Source organism: Hemibagrus wyckioides, linkage group LG06 (genome assembly GCF_019097595.1).
Source record: "Hemibagrus wyckioides isolate EC202008001 linkage group LG06, SWU_Hwy_1.0, whole genome shotgun sequence".
Lineage (NCBI taxonomy): Eukaryota > Metazoa > Chordata > Actinopteri > Siluriformes > Bagridae > Hemibagrus > Hemibagrus wyckioides.
Genome location: NC_080715.1, coordinates 23,455,454 through 23,477,104, shown reverse-complemented (window position 1 = coordinate 23,477,104; position 21,651 = coordinate 23,455,454). Strand labels below are relative to the sequence as shown.

Below are 21,651 nucleotides of genomic sequence, written 5' to 3'. Positions count from 1 at the left end.
TTTTTATCATTATAATCAACTTAATTATTTCCTGGATTTTGTATCACTATAGTCCCTAAATGTATGTAAATGCAGGAAATGGGATTCAAATCGAAAACAGCAAACCCTGAGGTGGATTAGCAACAAGAGCAGAAAACCACTCCTGCCAGCCAAAAACAGGAATCTGAGCCTATCGAGGTAACAGACTCAAGCAAAGAAAATGTTTTATTTACATGCCTGTCGCATGTTTTTTTTTTTCTTTTACTTGGTTGCAGTCTTGAAATCGCACATCATATCTCAAGTCAAATCTAGGGGAGCACTGCATTTTTGTGACATGAGTAGAGATCACAGTGTCATGTATAATGTACATTAAAATGAAGATCAGAATGGAAGTCCTGAAAGTGGTTTATTGTTTTAATTATCACTAACTTTCATGTATATTGATGGTAGATAAGTTTAGAAATAGTCCCCCTGCTAAAGTTTAAGAAAATTTCATTAATGGCTTATCAGCCTACACCAAAAAGGGGTTTAAAAAGGGGTTGGCAGTACCCCAACGGAGGGAGTTAATCACCCCATATAACTTTCTTACTGGCTGGGGAGCAGTGTGGTATCACAGAAGCACATGAGACACGTGGAGCCCAGTGTGTCAGAGGGCACGGATTTAGGACCCAAGTGTGAGATGCAACAGGAGCTAGGTAAAGAGTCTTTTGATGTAGAAATGAGGAACAGAGTCAGGAGTGCAGCCAATAACATACACCCAACAAACTCTGGCACAAAATACAGAGACAAAGGTGAAGCAAACAGCAGCAAATTACAGAATAAGCAGAAGTCTGAACCAGTGGTTACCGGGGACAGAAACCAAGGAGAGCAAGCTAAATAGCAAAAGGTCCTTACAAAGAAAGAGTCCAAGGCAACAAATCCGAACAGGGTAATCCAAACACAGCGTGAGCAGAATAGTTAAAAATCCAGCCGAGAACTAGTGAGATGCATCAAAATAAATCTCCATGAGACTAAATGTGACAGAAAGGAAGAATTCACCTTTGGGCTAAACTGGATAAGTGAGATTATTTTCCCTACAAGTATACAGTAAAAAAAAAAGGCTAAACAAACAAAACAAAAAATACCCCTGATATTGAGATTGTATTTTTACCAATGTGAAGCTGAGTAAATTCATATCCTGATTGCATTACTCTGAAAATAAACTGTAAAACTTAAAATGATGCTTAACTACCATTTGCTTTATTACTTGTGCTGTGTGTAACTTTTACAGATTTGCAGAGAGTATAAATTTGGCCATCATGGGAGAAAACCTGGATAAAATGTAAGAGTATGTGTGAGCACAAACTGACTGGACAGAATTTAGGGAAATGATCCTAAAAATCATTTATTTAAATACTTATATTTGATAATCCTGTCTTCTGTAAATTCATTCTTGCAAAACATTTCAACATTTCAAAACGTTTCACAATTACACTCCTCTCTCATTTTGCTTACAGAATGCTCATATTAAATGTAGGATCAGCTTTCAAATGTTTGACTTTAATAAATTACATTACCATGTTTTATCAACTTTTGAAAGTTATTTGCAGAACCATTATTACAGAATTTCCCACAGCTATATTACTAACGTTAATAAATACAAAGGTTTTGTACACCATTTTATGTTTTCCCAGCTGGACAGATATAGGAGAGGATGACATCAACCATGTTTTTAATAATGAGTTGGGGTGGGTGTAGGTCATGTGGTAGGTAATGGGCCAGCGTCATTTCCCAGGCATCCAGAAACTTCACATTGAGTCCTTTGAACATTCCACGCAGCACAGTATCAATCTGCAGACAGAACCAGTTGCTATAGAACAGGCTATATGCTGGATCAAACTTCTGCATGTTGGGAGTGCGGATCACCACCAACGTATCTGGCTCACGGTTTAGCAGCCGCACCACAGCCTTCCGTATTTGCCGTAGTCGCCGTATATATGCTTCAATTGGGTAAGTGCCGAAGTGAGCCCACACACTTATAATAAACACAGTGTTTGGCCCACCCTCTATCCTGTCTATCTCATTTGCTACATAGTGCAGTTCAGAGGTGTACACTGGGGGGGAGCGGATGGGCGTCCCATGGCAGCGAAACTTCACTAGAATATTGTTAGTGTCATCCACAAGCATGAATGGTCCTACCTTAATAAGGCTGTAAAGATTCAATGGTTTCAGGTCTAGGAGAAGAGAAAGTGAGCATCATATTGGAGAAATTGGATAAACATTGAAAAACTAGGGTGTTTACACAAGAAATTGATAAAACACAGAAAAACTTGCTCTTACTAGGAACAAAATCAGCAAGGTACTCAAACCACTGGCGTATTGTTGAATCTCCATGCATGTACACAATCTTCCCTTTAAGACAACTTGTTATGGCTGATGAGCTAGTAAAATGCTGGATGGCTGAACCACTCAGAGACCTCCAGGTATCTTGAAAGTAGTAGCCAGCAGCATTGTTAGTACTTTCTACTTTGGTTTGATCTTTGAAGGGGGAAAAATATTAATGTTAATCACAAGATAGCTTACAATATAGACAAATCAGAGTGCAATCTATGTGTTTAAATATGAAGTGACGGATTTGTGCTTTGGGTTTGTAGATAGTCTGTAATGTTGGAGTCTATTTTTTAAAAGGATCTTTTAAAATGATGCTTTTATGTCATAAGTGGTTAATTGAGGGTGTGCATATTTAAATGAGCAGTGAAATGCAGATCACAACTGCATTAATATTTAACAAGAACAATAACAAAATAGTCATTATAGAATTTTCAAATTCTATATTCCCCAGGGCCAATTGTGGCCTGCAGACAGATATTATACAGGCTTCTCTAAAAAGTGTGATATGTGGCACACCGGCCAACAGGTTACAATTTTCCTTAAGTTCATCTGTGATATAAGCAATGCATCCCCATTCGATTCAAGAAGGGGAAACACCCTATTTGTGGACTATAAATAGACATTATTTTCATTTAAATGCCATCTATGGATTTAATATTGGTGTCAAATGAGAAAGTTTTTGTGTATCTACATCCTAAAACATTAATTCCAGCAAAACATTGTGGTTTCATCCAGCTTTTTGTGGTCAGACAGTGGAACTGGACAATCAGTATCAGCTCACTGCACAATATCAGCTCCCTCAGCAGATATTGTTCAAGAAAGATAAAATGAAGGTAAAGTTAGAATGAAATGGAACACCCTTTTGACAAACTCCAATCAATTCACACAATTCTGTATGAGCGAATTTTGGCATCAACTTCTCACTACTCACAACTTGACTACAGTACTGTAAGGAAAAAAAAAGGTAAAATGTTGTTGAATCAGGGCCCAGGCTTTCTTCTGAAGTACTACTGTTCACCAGGCTGCAGCTTATATTACTAGTATAGTCTAAAATATATCTATTTCTAAAGATAGACTGTTGAAAAAAAAACTTACCATTTTCTGCAGGTAATACAGTCACACGGTCCATCTTTGCTGCGGGTATAGGCACTTTTATATTTACTCCCCTGAAACAATATGGTAATTTTTTTATTCTAATTATTATTTTTTTATTCTAATTATTCTAATAATTTTATCTTATTACTAGCATTTATATCTTTTTAAACTTTAAATAACCATTTAGAGCAAGGACAACATCTACTTAGGAAATAACAAGGAAATTAATCCAAATTTAAAAAGCTATGGAAAAAGGATCTTTACAAATAGACTTCAGCTGCCATCTTACCTCTTGAAAAACCGTGCTTCATTCTTGTTTAAGAGGGTCTTCCTATAACCCTCTTTGTAATGATTTATTCGTGTGTCACAGCCTAGCTTTTTTGGTCTGTAGCAGTACCAGGGCTCTCCAGTTTCAAGATCAGTGTAATTACAGAGAGGTTTCTGGTTGTGAGGAAGACACATGTCACACTCAGTGGTCTCTGATAGGTCACCAGAGCGGAACTGGCTTTTAAAAATCACTGTGCGAGTTTGCTCCTTTCGTAATCTCTTGAGCACTGCCACTGCCTCACTAGGATGCACCATAGTAATTTCTACTTGCACTTCACCAGCCCACAGCAGTGGGAACAGCACTGTATAGTTCCCATCATTGTGGTCATGCACCTTCCCTACAACCCCAGCACCTAGCTTGGGTGAATGCAGCCTGGCTGTCAGGAAATCTCCTCCATGCCTCTTAGGTAGGCCCAAGAAGTTGTGCACATGGACATTAACCACAAGCTGACCACCTATGTGTTGCTCTGGTTCACCTTGAATCACATAGTAGCTCTTGGCAGGGTTACTGCTGAACTCCACAGGGAGGTCTTTCACTGGTGGATCTGGCCATGCAATGGAATCAAGCAAATGTCTCTCTTCTATGGCCTCTTCTGCAGTGGGCTTTTGGACAAATTGTGCACAGTACGTGTAATTTACCTCCGCCAGCAACACATTATCGGGAGGCTCAAAGGCTGAGTGGATACTGCTCTGTATTTTGTAGAAGGTGGATGTTAGTTGATCATTAAAATCCTGTAAACAGTGAAAAGAGCACATTTGAATGCAATACATGCAGTAGCAGTAGACACAAATCAGGAAAAGTCTTGAAGACACAACAGCAGTAATAACTAGCAGTACACTTTGTAATTAATCTTTAACATATTTTGGTGATGTATTTAGTTTAAAAAGTTATTTTACATTCACTTGCATAATTGAGGACACTGCAATGAAATCAAACTAAAGCACAAATCTAATGAACTGATTATGCTTTCTGATATGTGACATAATGGTAGAAAATATGGAAGAAGAAAATGAAAGACTGCCTTGGCACATAATTCTGTGCTGCTCTACTGATATAGAGATATGCAGCCCCATTTGTTATAGTTACAAACTCTGGTATAGTGAATCCAAAAAGTATAAAACAGTCACTATAAGTACAAAAATATGTAATTTATTAATTTGCTAATAACTTATATGTAAAAACTAATAACTCAGGTGAGGTTTTTATTTTCAGAATTTAGGTTGAATTTCTACACTGAGGTGTAGAAACATGTAGTTCTGTGCTTCAAACTGTGCACAGAAATCAGTTAGGAATGTGGCAACACAGACATGTGATGGCGCTTTTGTCACGTGCACGCCGGCCCCAACAGCACTTCCCCGCTCTCAATCTCCTGATTACTAATCACGCCACCTGCACTCAATCTCCCCGACGCTTATTTAAAGCGTTCACTCGCCAGTGACAGCGGCGAGTATTAAGACTGTAAGCTTGTGTGCCGTGAGTGCGTCTTTGCCAGTGATCTTTTACTGCACGTTTTGTGTACCAGTCTGCCTGCCTGACTTACATTTTGCCTGCCTGCCTTATTAACGTTTTGCCTGCCTGCCTAAGTTACCTTCTGCCTGATTTACGTTTTGCCTTCTGCCTGCCTGGTATAATAAAAGTGGCTTTCGATTCCCTCTCTGCCTCTTGAGTGTGTCGTTACAGAATACTGTGGGCATCCAAGAGCCCTGAACGCCTTCCTAGCCCACTTCAAGGAGGTCTTCGGAATAAGCTCGTCCGGGCTCTCCGTGCATGAGGAGTTGTTCCGCCTACGGCAAGCCGACTGCACCACCTGAGAGTACACGCGTTGTTTGTGCACGCTCGTGGCATCTAGCGGCTGGAACGAGATGGCGCTACTTGCGGCCTACCGACGGCATTTACGGCCGGCGATCCAAAGGCAGGTGGTGGTATACGACGACACTGTCGGTCTGGAAGCCTGTATGCCGAAAGCGCAGAACTTTTCCCAACACCTGGCCACGGTCGTCGTAGAGCAGAAACACAGCCCCGATACCTCACCCTGCAAGGGCTCCCCAGCACAGAAGCCCATACTGATGGAGGAATACCAACTGTCGATCAGCGAACGCCTACGCCGTCTTGCATGGCAATGGAGTAAGACGTGTCTGGCTCAAGCTCGAGCTGAACTCTTATTTTTTCTAAATAAATAAGCGCCTGACATTATAAAACATTATATAAAAACTGCTCTGGTTTGATTCTGAAATAAGGAAGTAGTTGATATGCAGGTCAATGGCAGATAAGCTGCGCAAGTATAAATACGACGCATCATTTACCGCTAGGCCTAGTGCCGCCTCGTCTTTGTGCTCTACCGTCACCCGTTCCCGAACAACCCCATCCCAGCAGGGAAGCCCAGAGAAAATGGATGCAGCGGCCTTGAAGGCAGAGATTCTTTGCTCGTTAAAAGCAGATATCTCCGCAGTGATCAGATCTGAACTGAAGAGTGCGTTTGCTGATGAGTTCAGTTCTCTTAAAAACGAAATACAAGCAGTTAGAAAGGAAATAATAAACCACACGGCGGCGATTCATTCCAAGATCAATCAAATGAAGACTACGATAAAAGAGGTGGAAGGCGGTTTATCAGTGTGGTCAGACGAGGTGACAACTTTACAGTCTGTGGTAACAGATTTGAAAACAGAGGTGGCCGTGCTCAGGAAAATGCAAGGACATGGAGGGAAGGACGAGAAGGTGCAATGTCAGGATACTGGGGGTAGATGAGATGGATGGATCAAGCTCCACTATGGCACTTTCGAGGTTGTTAAGAGAAACGCTGCAATTGGAAAAGGATGTGCTTGTGGACCGTGGGCATAGAAGTCTGGCTCCAAGAAGATCGGATGGAAAACCATGCGCCATCGTGGCTAAACTTCATTATTACGAAGACTGTGTCGAGGTGTTGAGCTGTGCGCATAGTCGAGCTCCGCTGAGATTCAACGGAGAACCAATCACCATCTTTCCAGACTATACTGCGAGTGTTGCCAAGGCCAGGGCCGCATTCACAGAAGTTCTGAAATTGCTGCGTAATCGGCAGGGCGTCCAGTTTGGCATCTTATTCCCAGCCCGTCTACGTATTTCAGACAACGGTAAAGAAATGTTTGTTTTCTCACCAGACTTATTTTGTCAGATGTCCAAGTCAGTTCCCATCTGCGGTTAAGTAGCTTTTACAGATTTCATATGTACAGTTGCTTTCCTTTGACATGACTGTTATTAACACTTCCATAGGATTGGATGACTGTTCAGTGAACTTTGTGAGCTGGAATGTTAAGTTGTTTGCTCATTTAAAACAACTTAATGTAGATATTGCATTCCTTCAGAAGACCCATCTACGTACAATGGATCATGTTCGACTTAGAGGGTGTTGGGCAGGACAGGTTTATCACTCCAATTTTCATTCGAAGGCAAGAGGTGTAGCCATACTTATCAAGAAAAATACGCCATTTATTATGACTAATGTAGAAGCTGATTCCTTGGGGCGATATGTTATTGTGGTGGGGCAGCTTTATTCTTTCCCAGTCATCCTGGCCAATATTTATGCACCAAACTGGGATAACCCTGCATTATTTTCAAATCTTTTCTCTCGGTTACCAAACATGACATCACACCACCTCATTCTTGGTGGGGACACGAATTGTGCACTCTCCCCTGTCTTAGACTGTAGCTCGCTCAAAAAGGCTCCCCTGTCCAAATCAGAGCAGTCAATTAAGCTTTTCCTTAAATCATATGGCATAGCTGACATCTGGCGGTTTCATAATCCTACTTCCAGAGAGTACTCTTTCTTCTCCCCATTCATAAGACCTACTCCCATATAGATAATTTTTTTTTCTGGATAAAAGACTTCTTCCCCTCGTTACAGAGTGTGATTACGGAGCTATAGTTATTTCTGATCATGGCCCCTTAACTATGTAAATGCGTATTCCTAATACACAGTCTAGTTATCGTCCACGGAGACTTAACTCTCTGCTTCTGTCAGAGGAAACTTTTACTAAATTCATCTCATCTGAGATAATGTCATTCCTTAAGATCAATCAAACACCAGAGATGTCTTTCTCAACTATATGGGAATCACTAAAGGCTTATCTACGAGGCCAGATAATTTCATATTGTGCAAATAAAAATAAAAGCAACACTACACACCTTAAAGAGCTGGCAGATGATATACTGGAACTAGATAGGCTATATAGTCATCTGCCCTCCACAATGAAAAAGCATATATTATTGCAGACTGAGTTTGATCTCCTGTCAACACGGCAGGCTGAGTATCTCATTTCTAAATCACGCCATGTGTGCTATGAGCATGGGGAAAAGAAGGGGCGAATACTTGCTCATCAGTTGAGGCAAAGGACTGCCAATCAGTCCATTCCTGTAATCAAGGATGAGCAGGGTATAAAAAGTACTGACAACTTAAAAATTAATTCATGTTTTCAAAATTTTTACCAGTCACTGTACACTTCTGATTCATGTGTCATCCCTCAGTCACTGGAATACTTCCTGGATAATATATATATATATATATATATATATATATCCCCTCTATAGATCCTGCGACTGCTGCTGAACTGGAAGAGGATCTCACGGTGGAAGAGATAACATTAGTGATTAGATCTATGCAGAGTAGCAAATCACCAGGACCGGATGGTTTCCCAACAGATTTCTTTAAAAAATTCTCAGAACAGCTCTCCCCTTTGCTGCTATCAGTTTTTGAAGAGTCGTTTTCATCAAAATCCCTACCACCAACCATGTGTCAGACAGTTATTTCATTAATCCTCAAAAAAGACAAGGACCCTCTCGAGTGCAAGTTCATTTCGCCCAATTTCCCTTCTTAACACTGATGCTAAAGTGCTTGCTAAGGTCCTCGCGCAGCATTTAGAAGGGACTTTATCCTCCATTATATCACCTGAGCAAACAGGTTTTATTAAGAATTGTTACTTTCTTTAACATTAGACGATTTTTGAATATTCTTTATAGCCCCTCTCCACCCGGCACACAAGAGGTAGTACTCTCATTGGATGCTGAAAAGGCATTTGACTGGGTGGAGTGGGACTATCTTTTTAATACACTTGGGAGGTTTGGATTTGGCCATAAGCTTATATCATGGATCAAACTTCTATATATGTCTCCGATGGCTGCTGTGCGTACTAATAAAAATATATCTGATTATTTCGAACTTCAATGTGGCACAAGGTAGGGATGTCCTCTGTCCCCATTTCTATTCGCAGTCGCAATGGAACTGCTTGCTTTAGCTTTGAGACAAAGAGCCGATATCAAAGGTATCCAGTGGGCAGGACTGGAACATAAGGTTTTGCTTTATGCAGACAACATGTTATTGTACCTGTCACAACCCCTGACAAGCTTTCCTAAATTGGTGAGCTTACTTTTGGAATTTGGTAGAATATCTGGTTATAAAATCAACATCCAGAAAAGTGAAGTAATGCCTGTTGGTGATGGGGTCAATCTGCTATATTTAAGTTCAGTTCCCTTTAAAATTAGTCCTAAAAGATTTAAATACCTTGGGGTTTGGGTCACGCATAATCATAAAGATCTATATGGGGCCAACTATCCACCTCTCTTATCTAATTTAAAACAAGATTTTGAGCACTGGGACCACCTTACTCTCTCATTAGGTGAAAGAATTAATACAGTAAAGATGAATGTACTGCCAAAGTTTTTATATATCTTTCAGTGCCTTCCGTTTTTTTTAACAAAATCTTTCTTCTCCAAATTAAATAATCAAATATCGACCTTTATTTGGACCAAAAAAAACCACCAAGAACTAAAAGAAGTACACTGCAGAGGCCTCGTTTGGGGGGAGGGATGGCGCTACCAAATTTCATGTATTATTACTGGGCAGCCAACATAAGACCATTGCTGTTCTGGTTAAAGGATGACAACACTGCCCATGTTTGAACAATTCTGGAGGAGGCCTCGGTTGGGTCCACCTCTCTAGCAGCCTTACTCAGTTCTAAAATACCATTCACCCAGCCAATCTCTAGCCTGACTTCTAATCCAGTAGTTGTACACTCAGTTAAAATCTGGAATCAGATTAGGTGATCGTTCTCCCTTAAGGAGCTACCACAGGCTACACCAATTTCTAGAAATTACATGTTTGTTCCATCAATGATGGACGATGCATTTGAGGTCTGGGCCAGAAAAGGCCTGGTCTCACTGACTGAACTTTATATTGATGGAAATTTTGCATCCTATGAACAGTTGGTACAGAAATTTGATATTCCTAAGTCACATTTCTATAGGTATTTGCAACTTTGGAACTTTGTAGCTCTGAACTCTATTTTCCATCATGCTCTCCTACTTCTCTGTTAGACTCAATTTTTGAATGTAAATCAGTCCAGAAACAGGCTATAAGCAAGATCTATGAGCTACTCAGCATGCATGACTCAACTCCTCTAGATCTACTCAAAAATAGGTGGGAGGCAGACTTAGGTGAGCTAATTTCAGAGGAAATCTGGCACAAAATAATACGGGGAATTTTTTCGTCATCCATTTGCCTCAGACATGCCGTAATACAATTTAAAATTGTACATTGTCTACACTGGTCTAAGGTCCGACTGTCTAAGATCAAAGCTGACATAGATCCCACATGTGATAGATGTAGGCAGGCTCCTGCAACTTTGCTGCATATGTTTTAGACATGTCCAAACACGTTGTGGTCCAACATTTTTAAGACATTCTCTGGATTATTCGGAGAGATGGTGGAGCCATCCCCACTTATCGCATTGTTTGGTGTGCAGCCGGAGAACACTATGGTTGGTAAAAGGAAAACTAAAATACTAGCATTCTGCTCCCTTCTAGCTAGGAGACTGATACTGATTAAATGGAAGGACCCTATTCCACCGTCATTTAGCCATTGGATAAGGGAAGTCATGTATCATCTTAAGTTGGAGAAAATTAGGTATACAGTTAGAGGGTCTACCGGGGCATTTTATAAAATCTGGCAACCTTTCTTAATTTTTGTTGAAGGAATGAAAGCAGACAATATGGTCTTGTAAAAGAAAGGGGGTGGAGAATACCTTCTATGTTCACTTTGCACTGTTTATTTGCTATTGTTGTTATTATTGTGATTATCATCTTTTTTTACGGACATCTGATTATGTATAGTTTCCTTATGTTTGTCTGGTGTTAGGGGGATCGGGTAGTTTATTATTTTTTTTTTTTGTATTCTGTATCATTTGAAAACAAATAAAGAAACTTTGATAAAAAAGGCAATGGAGGAATATATTCAAGAGGCGCTCCGCCAGGGATTTATATGCCCATCCACCTCCCCGGCAACTTCCAGCTTCTTCTTCGTGGCCAAAAAGGATGGTGGGCTTCGACCGTGCATTGACTATCGGAGCCTCAACACACAAACGGTGAAGTTCGCCTACCCCCTGCCTCTGGTCCCAGCTGCCCTTGAAGAACTACGTGGAGCTCACATCTTCATCAAGCTCGACTTACGGAGTGCCTACAATCTAATCCACATTCAGCGAGGTGATGAGTGGAAGACGGCATTCATCACACCATCGGGACGCTACGAGTACCGAGTGATGCCATACGGACTCTCCAATGCCCCGTCAGTGTTTCAGAATTTTATGAACGAGATCTTCCATGACATGCTCCACCGGTTCGTCATCTACTCCTCGAACCGGTTGGAGCACATCCACCACGTCTGGCAGGTACTCGAGCGTCTCCGCCGTCACCACCTTTACCTCAAACTCGAGAAGTGCGAGTTCCACCAACCAGTCGTTCAGTTCTTTGGCTATGTCATCTCCTCCAAGGGCATACAAATGGACCAGTCCAAAGTGGAAGTGGTGAAGAACTGGCCACAACCACAAAATATCAAGGATCTTCAACGCTTCCTGGGTTTCAAGAACTTTTACTGCCGCTTCATTGCCGGCTATAGTAAACACACTGCGCCTCTCACCTCACTGTTGCCCAAATCAACCCAAGGTGCTAAGCTGGACGACTTCCATGTTCGAAGCCTTCCAGAAGCTGAAAGCCGCCTTCTGCTCCGCATCTACCCTATGGCATCCCGATCCTAGCCGACCTTTCGTGGTGGAGGTAGACGCTTCAGCTGTAGGAGTAGGAGCAGTGCTGTCCCAACGGGGAGGTGAGCCCCCGGCACTCCGTCCGTGCACTTTCTTTTCCAAAAAGCTAACCCCAGCGGAGCAAAACTATGACATCAGCAACTGGGAGTTACTAGCCATTAAGCTGGATCTGGAAGAGTGGCGGCATTGGTTGGAGGGAGCTGTCCATCCCTTCGAGGTAATTACTGACCACAAGAACCTCCAATACCTCAGGGAAGCAAAACGCCTGAATCCTAGACAAGCTTGCTGGGCGCTCTTCTTCACTCGCTTCCGGTTCACAGTCACCTACCGTCCCAGGCTCAAAAACACCAAAGCTGATGCACTGTCCCAGATGCACTCACCAGATCCTCTACTGGAAGAATGAGAGCCTATACTCCCTCCAAATCTCTTTGTCTGTCCTCTCCTCTGGGCCATTGACGAGGACATCCATGCCGCCACTACGTAAGAGCCTGCTCCACTGGGAGGTTCAGAAGGGAACATCTATGTGCTGAATTCACTACACCTCACCCTTCTGGACTCGGTTCACTCCTCCCCGGGCTCTGGACATCCGGGCAGTCAGCGAACCCTCTCACCCATTGGGAATAAGTATTGGTGGCCCAACATGACGAAGGAGGTGCTCCAGTTCGTGAAAGGCCGTCCCATCTGCGCCGTGATTTCCACACCATGCCGTCTTTCGGAAGGCTAGCTCATGCCGCTCCCAATCCCCACCGACCCTGGTCCCACCTGGGGATTGGCTATCTATGTTAGACATCCACCTAAAACCTCCCTGTAAAAAACTCAGCCCTCATTACATAGGTCCCTTCACCATCCGGCGGCCCATCAATGAAGTGACCTATGAGCTCAATCTCCCGGAGCGCTACCGCATCTCCTCGTCCTTTCATGTTTCTCTGTTAAAAGAGAGGGGGGGGGGGGTCTGTACTGTCATGGGCACGCCGGCCCCAGCAGCACTTCCCCACTCTCAATCTCCTGATTACTAATCACGCCACCTGCACCCAATCTCCCTGACGCTTATTTAAAGCGCTCACTTGCCAATGACAGCGGCGAGTATTAAGACTGTAAATTTATGTGCCGTAAGTCCATCTTTGCCAGTGATCTTTTACTGTACGTTTTGTATACCAGTCTGAGTGCCTGACTTATGTTTTGCCTGCCTGCCTTATTAACGTTTTGCCTGCCTGCCTAAGTTACCTTCTGCCTGATTTACGTTTTGCCTTCTGCCTGCCTGGTATAATAAAAGTGGCTTTCTATTCCCTCTCTGCCTCTTGAGTGTGTCGTTACAGCTTTACAGTCCATTCATCCTGAACACTGGGGTCCCACAAGGCTGTGTGCTGAGCCCAATGCTCTACTCCCTGTTCAACCATGACTGTGTTCTGCGGCATAACTCCAACATCTTCAACAAATATGCAAATGATATAACAGTTGTTGGCCGAATCAGCAACAACGAAGAATCGGCCTACAGGGAGGACAGCCAAAGCCTGTCAGCATGGTGTTCCATGAACAACCTCAACCTCAAAGAGCTCATTGTGGACTTCTGGAAATCTAACAGTAGCAGACACTCCCCTATCTACATGAATGGGTCTGAAGTACAGCGTGTCTCCAGTTTTAAGTTCCTGGGTGTCCACATCTCTGAGGATTTGTCTTAGCATCTGAACACCTCAATTCTTTTTCAGAAGGCGCAACAGCTTTACTTCCAAAGAAGACTAAAAAAAGTTGTTGAGAGCATCTTGACAAGCTCCATCACAGTGTGGTATGGCAGCACCACAGTGTGTGACAAGAAATCACTGCAAAGGGTTGAGAAAACTGCCCAATGCATCATCGGCACCCAAATACCTGCCATTGAGTCTCTTTACCACAGTAGATGTCTGCACAGAGCCAACTTAGAAACCACTTATCAGTGAGGCTAATCGAAAAAAAAAGGCTTTAATTTGCTAGGGAGCATAAAGATTGGTTTCTGGAGCAATGGAAAAAGGTCATGTGGTCTGATGAGTCCAGATTTAGCCTGCTCCAGAGTGATAGGTGCATCAGGGTAAAAAGAAAGTCAGATGCAGAAGTGATGCACCCATCATGCCTAGTGCCTACTGTACAAGCCTGTTGGGAAAGTGCTATGATCTGGGGTTGCTGAAGTTGGTCAGGTCTAGGTTCAGCAACGTTAAGTGCCCAAAGAATGAGGTCAGCTGATTACCTGAATATACTAAATGACCAGGTATTCCATCAATTAATTTTTTCTTCCCTGATGGCACGGGCATATTCCAAGATGACAGTGCCAGGATTCATCAGGCTCAAATTGTGAAAGAGAGGTTTAGTGAGCATGAGACATCAAGAGCTTTCATCAAGCGAAAAATTAATGCAACTCTGGACGGGAATAAATGTTGCGACATTGCAGAAGCTTATCGAAACAATGCCATGGCGAATGCGTGCCGTAATCAAAGCTAAAGGAGGTCCAACAAAATATTAGAGCGTGTAACTATTTTTTGGACAGGCAGTATGTATATACGTGTATATATACATATATACATACATACATATATATACATATATATATATATATATATATATATATATATATATATATATATATATACACATTATATATATATATATATATATATACATATACATTATATATATATATATATATATATATATATATATATACATATACATTATATATATATATATATATATATATATATATATATATATATATATACATACATATACATATATATATATATATATATATATATATATATATATATATATATATATATAATGTATATATACATATATATATATACATATATATATATACATATATATATATATACATATATATATATATATATATATGTATATATATATATATATATATATATATATATATATATATATATATATATATATATATATATGTATATATATATATATATATATATATATATATATATATATATATATATATATATATATATATATATATATATATACATTATATATATATACATATATATATACAGCTCTGGAAAAAAATAAGAGACCACTGCAAAATAATCAGTTTATGTTTTTTTCTTACAGGTGCATGTATTGGTGAGATGAACAGTTTTGTTTCTTTTTTGTGAACTGCCGACAATATTTCTTCTAAATTCAAAATATAAATTGTATATTGTTATTTAGAGTGTATATTTAAACGAAATGACAACACATCAAAATAACCCAAGATCATGCAGTATTTGCAGAGCTTTAATAACTCAAATAAAACAAAAAACAAAATGCAAATGTTTTGTTAATGTTTTGGCTAAATAACATTAAAAAGTGTAAACCTCTGGAGAGCATGCCAAAACGCATGCAAATTGGGGTTATTCCACCAAATACTGACTTCTTAATGTTATTAAGCCAAAACATTAACACAATTTGTTTACAAATAATAATAATCGGAGTGGAATAACCCCGATTTGCATGCGTTTTGACATGCTCTCCAGAGGTTTACAATAGGGTTCAAATCTGGAGATTGGGCAGTGGTCTCGTTTTTTTTTCCAGAGCTATATATATATCTTTGACTCTGAGTGAGTTATACTCACCTCCAGAGATGTGATGCTGCTAATGAGCAGTATAAATCCTACTACTGCCAATAGAACAAAGATAAGCGACAATCTGGGTATGTGTCCATCCATGACTGGGTGCCACGGTCACAGCACAAGGTGTCAGTTAGCCATCTGCAAATAAGCAAAAAAGGAAATTTAAACAACCTATTATAATTATTATTAGTAGTAGTAGTGGTAGCAGTAGTAGTAGTAGAACCACTATTGTTGTTGTTATTATTGTTATTATTATTATACACCATTCAGCCATAACATTATGGCCACTGCCAGGTGAAGGGAATAACACTGATTATCTCCTCATCATGGTACTGGTTAGTGGGTGGGATATATTAGGCAAAATGGGCAAGAGTAAGGATTTGAGTGAGTTTGACCAAGGGCCAAATTGTGATGGTTAGATGACTGGATCAGAGCGTCTCCAAAACTGCAGCTCTTGTGGGGTGTTGCCAGTCTGCAGTGGTCAATATCTATCAAAAGTGGTCCAAGGAAGAAACAGTAGTGAACCAGCGACAGGTTCATGGGCAGCCAAGGCTCACTGATGCACGTGGGGAGCGAAGGCTGACCCACGTGATCCAACCCAACAGAAGAGCTACTGTTGCTCAAATTGCTGAAGAGGTTAATGCTGGTTCTGATAGAAAGGTGTCAGAATACACAGTGCATCACAGTTTGCTGTGTATGGGGCTGCATAGCCGCAGACCAGGCAGGGAGCTCATGTTGAACCCTGTGTACCACAGAAAGCGCCAACAGTGGGCATGTGAGCATCAGAACTGGACCACAGAGCAATTGTAGAAGGTGGCTTGGTCTGATGAACAACATTTTCTTTTACATCACGTGGACGGCCGGGTGTATGTCCGTCACTTACCTGGGGAACACATGGCCCCAGGATGCACTATGGGAAAAAGGCAAGCTGGTGGAGGCAGTGTCATGCTTTGGGCAATGTTCTGCTGGAAAACCGTTGGTCCTGCCATCCATGTGGATGTTACTTTGACACGTACCACCTACCTAAGCTCTGTACACCCTTGACATGTACACCCTATCATGGAAACAGTATTCCCTGATGGCTGTGGCATCTTTCAGCAGGATAATACGCCGTGGCACAAAGCACAAATAGTTTGATGAGCACAACAATGAACTTGAGGTGTTGACTTGGCCTCCAAATTCCCCAGATCTCAATCCAATCCAGCATCTTTTGGATGTGCTGAACAAACAAGTCTGATCCATGGAGGTCCCACCTTGCAACTTACAGGACTTAAAGGATCTGCTGCTGCTGATCTTGGTGCTAGATACCACAGAACACCTTCAGGGACCTAGTGGAGTCCATGCCTCGATGGGTCAAGGCTGTTTTGGCAGCAAAAGGGGGAACAAGACAATATTAGGCAAATGGTCATAATGTTATGGCTGATCAGTGAATATCATAAAATATAATAATAATTACTACATTAATAATATAGATACATTATATAAAGTGATATATAACATTAATATAAAGTGCTTTGCATATAAAAGTTAAGTAAATAACCAATAAACCAACCAACAAACAAACAAATAAATACATCTATGAATATGGGTGACACAGAGGCATGATAAGTAGCCTTGCAGTCTCACAGCACCAGTGTTCACAGTTTGGATTTTCATTGGGTTACTGTCTGTGCAGAGTTTTGATTATTCATCCTGTATGGTGAATTTGCTACATAGGTATGGTGTGATACAGACCAGCTTGAATCAGAGAGGTTTATACTTGATGCAGTAGGAACAAAACATACCATATATACACTATATGGCCTATAACATTATAGAACCTGAATGTTTTCCCAAGGCTGGTATGGAAGAACTTGAGTGGCCTAGAGAGAGCTCTAACCTCCATCCCACTGAACACCTTCGGGATGAACGTTAATGACAACTGTACTCCAGGCATCCTCACCTGATCTCATTAATGCTCTTGTGGATAAATGGATAAAAATCCCCACATCTATGCTCCAACATCTAATCTACAGCCTTCAAGGTGAGTGAATGTTATACCAGCAAAGGAAGGAACTAAATATGAAATGGGATAAACAACAAGCACATATAGCTGTGATGATAAACTTCTCCATGAACTGCAAGACAGGAAGAATGTAGCCTCCCACTTATTTGACTACAACTGCAATGTTCAGAATGTAGTGTTAGTACTCAATAATGAAAAAGTACTTAATCATGCAATTTGAGACAAAAGTCTTGTTTGTTCAACAGATGTAGACAGATCTGGAAATTTTCTTTTTCTCTTACAGCCGCATTTGGTATAGCGATAAATTCTGGTATAGTGACTAAACTGACTTTATGAGTAGGATAAAGCAAGTTACGAAATACAAAAATGTATAAAACAGTCACTATTAATAGACAAATAAAGTACATAATTTATTAATTTGCTAATAATTGACATGTAAAAACTAGTAACTCATGTCAGGTTTTTATTTTCAGAATTTAGGTTGGATTTCTACACTGATATGTGGTTCTGTGCTTCAAACTGTGCACAGAAATCATGTAGTGCATTTTGGAGTGAGGCAACACAGACATGGAGCTTTACAGTCTATGTTAACCTGGATACCTTGCCACGTACACTGTATATCCTTGGCATACAAGAAGAAATCATTCATTCTTTCTGTGTAGCTGCACATGCTCTCTGATCACTGGGACAGAAGGCTGCCTTGTTGTCAGAAAACAGTGCAAGGGAGTATCTCTATTTTTTGCATTCTTTTCACCTGTTTAGAACCAGTTTGGCACATTTCAGATGCATATCCTAGAATTAACATAACAGAGATGTGGTTTGAGCAGTCAGGACAGGGTGGGGTGTAACTCGGTAAGCAGCGGGAATGTTAGTGCCAACAAGGTTTAGAATAAATAGAAGTTTAGCAAACGAACAGGTTATAGTCTTTACCGGTAGTTCCTGATTAGCATTCACAGGTATCAGATTAGGTAATGCACAATTAGGTAATTGTGGTAATCATACTGCCTCTTGCCATTTTAAAATACTATAAGATGCTATAGGGAAAGTAATAGTGCAACATAATATTATTAAGCAGAAATACTACACCAAAACAGTTACTGTCATGTAATGACACACTGGTGTTCCACAAGGCTGTGTACTGAGCCCCTTCCTGTTTTCACTGTACACACATGCCTGCAGCCCTGTGCATGGTTCTAATACCATAATAAAGTTTGCAGACGATACAACAGTGATTGGACTAATCAATGACAACGATGAGACAAACTACAGGGAAGAGGTAAAGCACTTGGCCGAGTGTTGTGCTCCTGAACACCAGTAAAACCAAGGAGCTCATTGTGGACTTTAGGAGGAAAAGGGGTAACACACACTCCCCTGTGTACATCAATGGGACGATGGTTGAACGTGTTACCAGCTTCAAGTTCCTGGGGGTCCACATCTCTGAGGACTTAACTTGGTTCTCCAACACCTCCAGTCTGCTCAAGAAAGCATCCCAGCGTCTCTTCTTCCTGAGATTACTGAGGAAGAATCACCTCTCTACGGACATAATGAACAATTTCTACCGTTGTGCAGTAGAGAGCATCCTAACCAGCTGTATTACAGTCTGGTACGGGAACTGCTCTCTCTCGGACCGTAAATCGATTCAAAGGGTGGTGAAAACCGCCCAACGCATCATTGGGACCCCACTCCCTGCCGTTGAGGACGTCTATAAGAAACGATGTCTGCATAAGGCTCGCAGCATCGTGAAGGACTCCTCTCACCCTGCACATAAACTGTTTTCTCTCCTTCCCTCTGGAAAAAGGTTCAGATGCCTATAAGCCAAAAGCAGCAGGCTAAGGAATAGTTTTTATCCCACAGTGGTTACCTTAGTGAACTCAGCTTCACTAACCTCCTTACAGGGACAGTAACTTCCCCCCACACACTGATAAACCCGGCAGTGATGTAATATATCTCTGTAAATACTCTCTGTACATTCGTTTGTATAGTCTGCACATAGACATGTATATTCATATAGGTATATAGGTGTGTGTGTATATGTATACTCCCTGCATATCCATCCAGCTGTAAAGTTATTCATATTTATTCATATGTATATTTCATACTATTGCATACACTGTAAATTCATCTATATATAATTTCTGTATATTTCTTAGTCCGCAGATTCATATATATCTGTAAATTTACAATTATTCTGTACATTAATTTATATATTCTATGCACAATATCCATCCTTGCTCACTTTATACTGTATATTCATATATATATATATATATTTGTAAATCTAATTTATATATAGCTTTTATTTATATATATCTGTATATATGTTCATATTGCACTGCTAACTTGCACTTCTGGTTAGATGCTAACTGCATTTTGTTGCCTTGTAACTATGTGCAATGACAATAAAGTTGAATCTAATCTACTCTAATCTAATCTAATCATGACATATTGACAATGATCTAATGATGACATGTCGTTGCAATGCAGACCATGCGTCCTAAATGTCAATATTTATTATATTAAAAGTTTTAAAAAATCTGTATTCCTGCATTGTGTAAAAAAATGCCTATACAGTGCTACCTCTTCTCAGCTTCCTCCATCTCTAGCAGCTAAAGAGAGAGCAAAAAACGCATCCAACAAGAAACACTTTTTTTGGACCACAGACGCGCGATGCTCCAGAAAATAAAGGACCAAATTCAAATTTTATTTGTCACATACATAATCGTACAGATGCAGATGCAGTGAAATGCTTACACGACTGTTTTGACCCTTGAAAAAGGAAAAGGAATAAGGACAGAAAAAAGACAAGGATAAAATATAAAAATACGAAATGTAAAAAATACGAATACGAATTATACTAAAAATATGAAATATAAAATATAAAAACAACAAGTTCACAATGAGTAAAAAATAAAATAGAATAAAAATAGAATAAAATATAATACATATAAATAAAGTAAGGTATGGTATATATGTATATAGAATATGTATATAAAATAGAATATGTATATAGGAAGTGTAAAATACAACAACTGTGTTATGCAAAATTATATAAAATTATATAAAGTGAATAGTGTGTAGTGCAATAGTGTCCAAGGTGCAGACAGCAGCAGTACAGGGTGGTCACGAAGTGGACTGAGGTGATGACAGCAGTGGTATTGTCCATCTTTAAAGTGCAGATGTGCATAAGTCCTCTTTGTATGTAAATGGGAGCAGACTGTGCAACATGTATGTTTGTGTGTTTGTATTGTGTGCACAGTCTTGAAATGTGCAAATTTGCAGATGTACATTTGTGTGTTTATTGTGTGCCACCGTCCTGTAATGTGCAAATGTCCGGTGTGGTTGGTTGGAGTTCCAACACGTATGTAGGAGCATAGTAGGTCTAATCAGTTGAGTCCTATGTGAGGTTCTAATTGAGAGACCATATAGCCTGCAGGAAGAAGCTTCTCCTCAGTCTCTCAGTGTTGGCCTTCAGGGAGCGGAAGCGCTTTCCTGACCTAAACAGAGAGAAAAGTCCATTGTTGGGATGGCTGAGGTCCTTCATGATCTTCCTGGCCTTGGTCCAGCACCGCTTGTTGTAGATCGAATGCAGGTCAGGGAGCTTGGTACGGATGATGCACTCAGCTGATCGCACCACCCTCTGAAGAGCTCGTCTGTCCTGCATGGTGCTGTTCCCGAACCAGGTGGTGATGTTTCCCGTCAGGATGCTCTCTATGGTGCAGGAATAAAAGTTCCTTAGCACCTTAGCAGGCAGTCTAAAGTCTCTCAAGCGTCTGAGGTGGAAGAGACGCTGTCGGGCCTTCTTCACCATGGTGTTGATGTGACAGGACCATGACAGTTCCTGTGTGATGTGAACACCGAGGTATCTGAAGTTGTCCACTCTCTCCACTGGGCTGTTGTTGATCACAGGAGTCTGGTAGTTCCTCTCCTGCTTTCTGCTGAAGTCCACTATCAGCTCCTTAGTCTTGCTGACGTTAAGGAGGAGGTTGTTCCTCTGGCACCAGTCCTCCAGAGTCTTAATCTCCTCCAGGTAGGCCGTCTCATTGTTGTCGGAGATCAATCCGACCACAATGGTGTCGTCAGCAAACTTGATAATGTTGGTGGAGTTGGTAGTGGCCATGCAGTCATAAGTGTACAAAGAGTACAGCAGGGGGCTCAGAACACAACCCTGGGGGGCTCCAGTGCTAAGGGTGAGTGAGGCTG

General features: G+C 40.8%; 1 protein-coding gene across 2 annotated transcripts in view; it reads right to left on the bottom strand.

Moving 5' to 3' along the window:
* Positions 1-888: 888 nt before the first annotated feature.
* Positions 889-21,651, bottom strand: part of LOC131354172 (NXPE family member 3-like) — a 29,544-nt gene continuing 8,781 nt past the window's right edge. For both annotated transcript variants that reach the window (XM_058391523.1, XM_058391522.1), the window contains 5 exons: positions 15,450-15,584; positions 3,734-4,503; positions 3,445-3,515; positions 2,299-2,496; positions 889-2,192 (listed from right to left, as the gene is read on the bottom strand). In XM_058391523.1, coding sequence (XP_058247506.1) covers positions 1,639-2,192; positions 2,299-2,496; positions 3,445-3,515; positions 3,734-4,503; positions 15,450-15,542 — 1,686 coding nt within the window. In that variant the 5' untranslated portion in view covers positions 15,543-15,584 and the 3' untranslated portion in view covers positions 889-1,638. The remainder of the gene's footprint in view (positions 2,193-2,298; positions 2,497-3,444; positions 3,516-3,733; positions 4,504-15,449; positions 15,585-21,651) is intronic.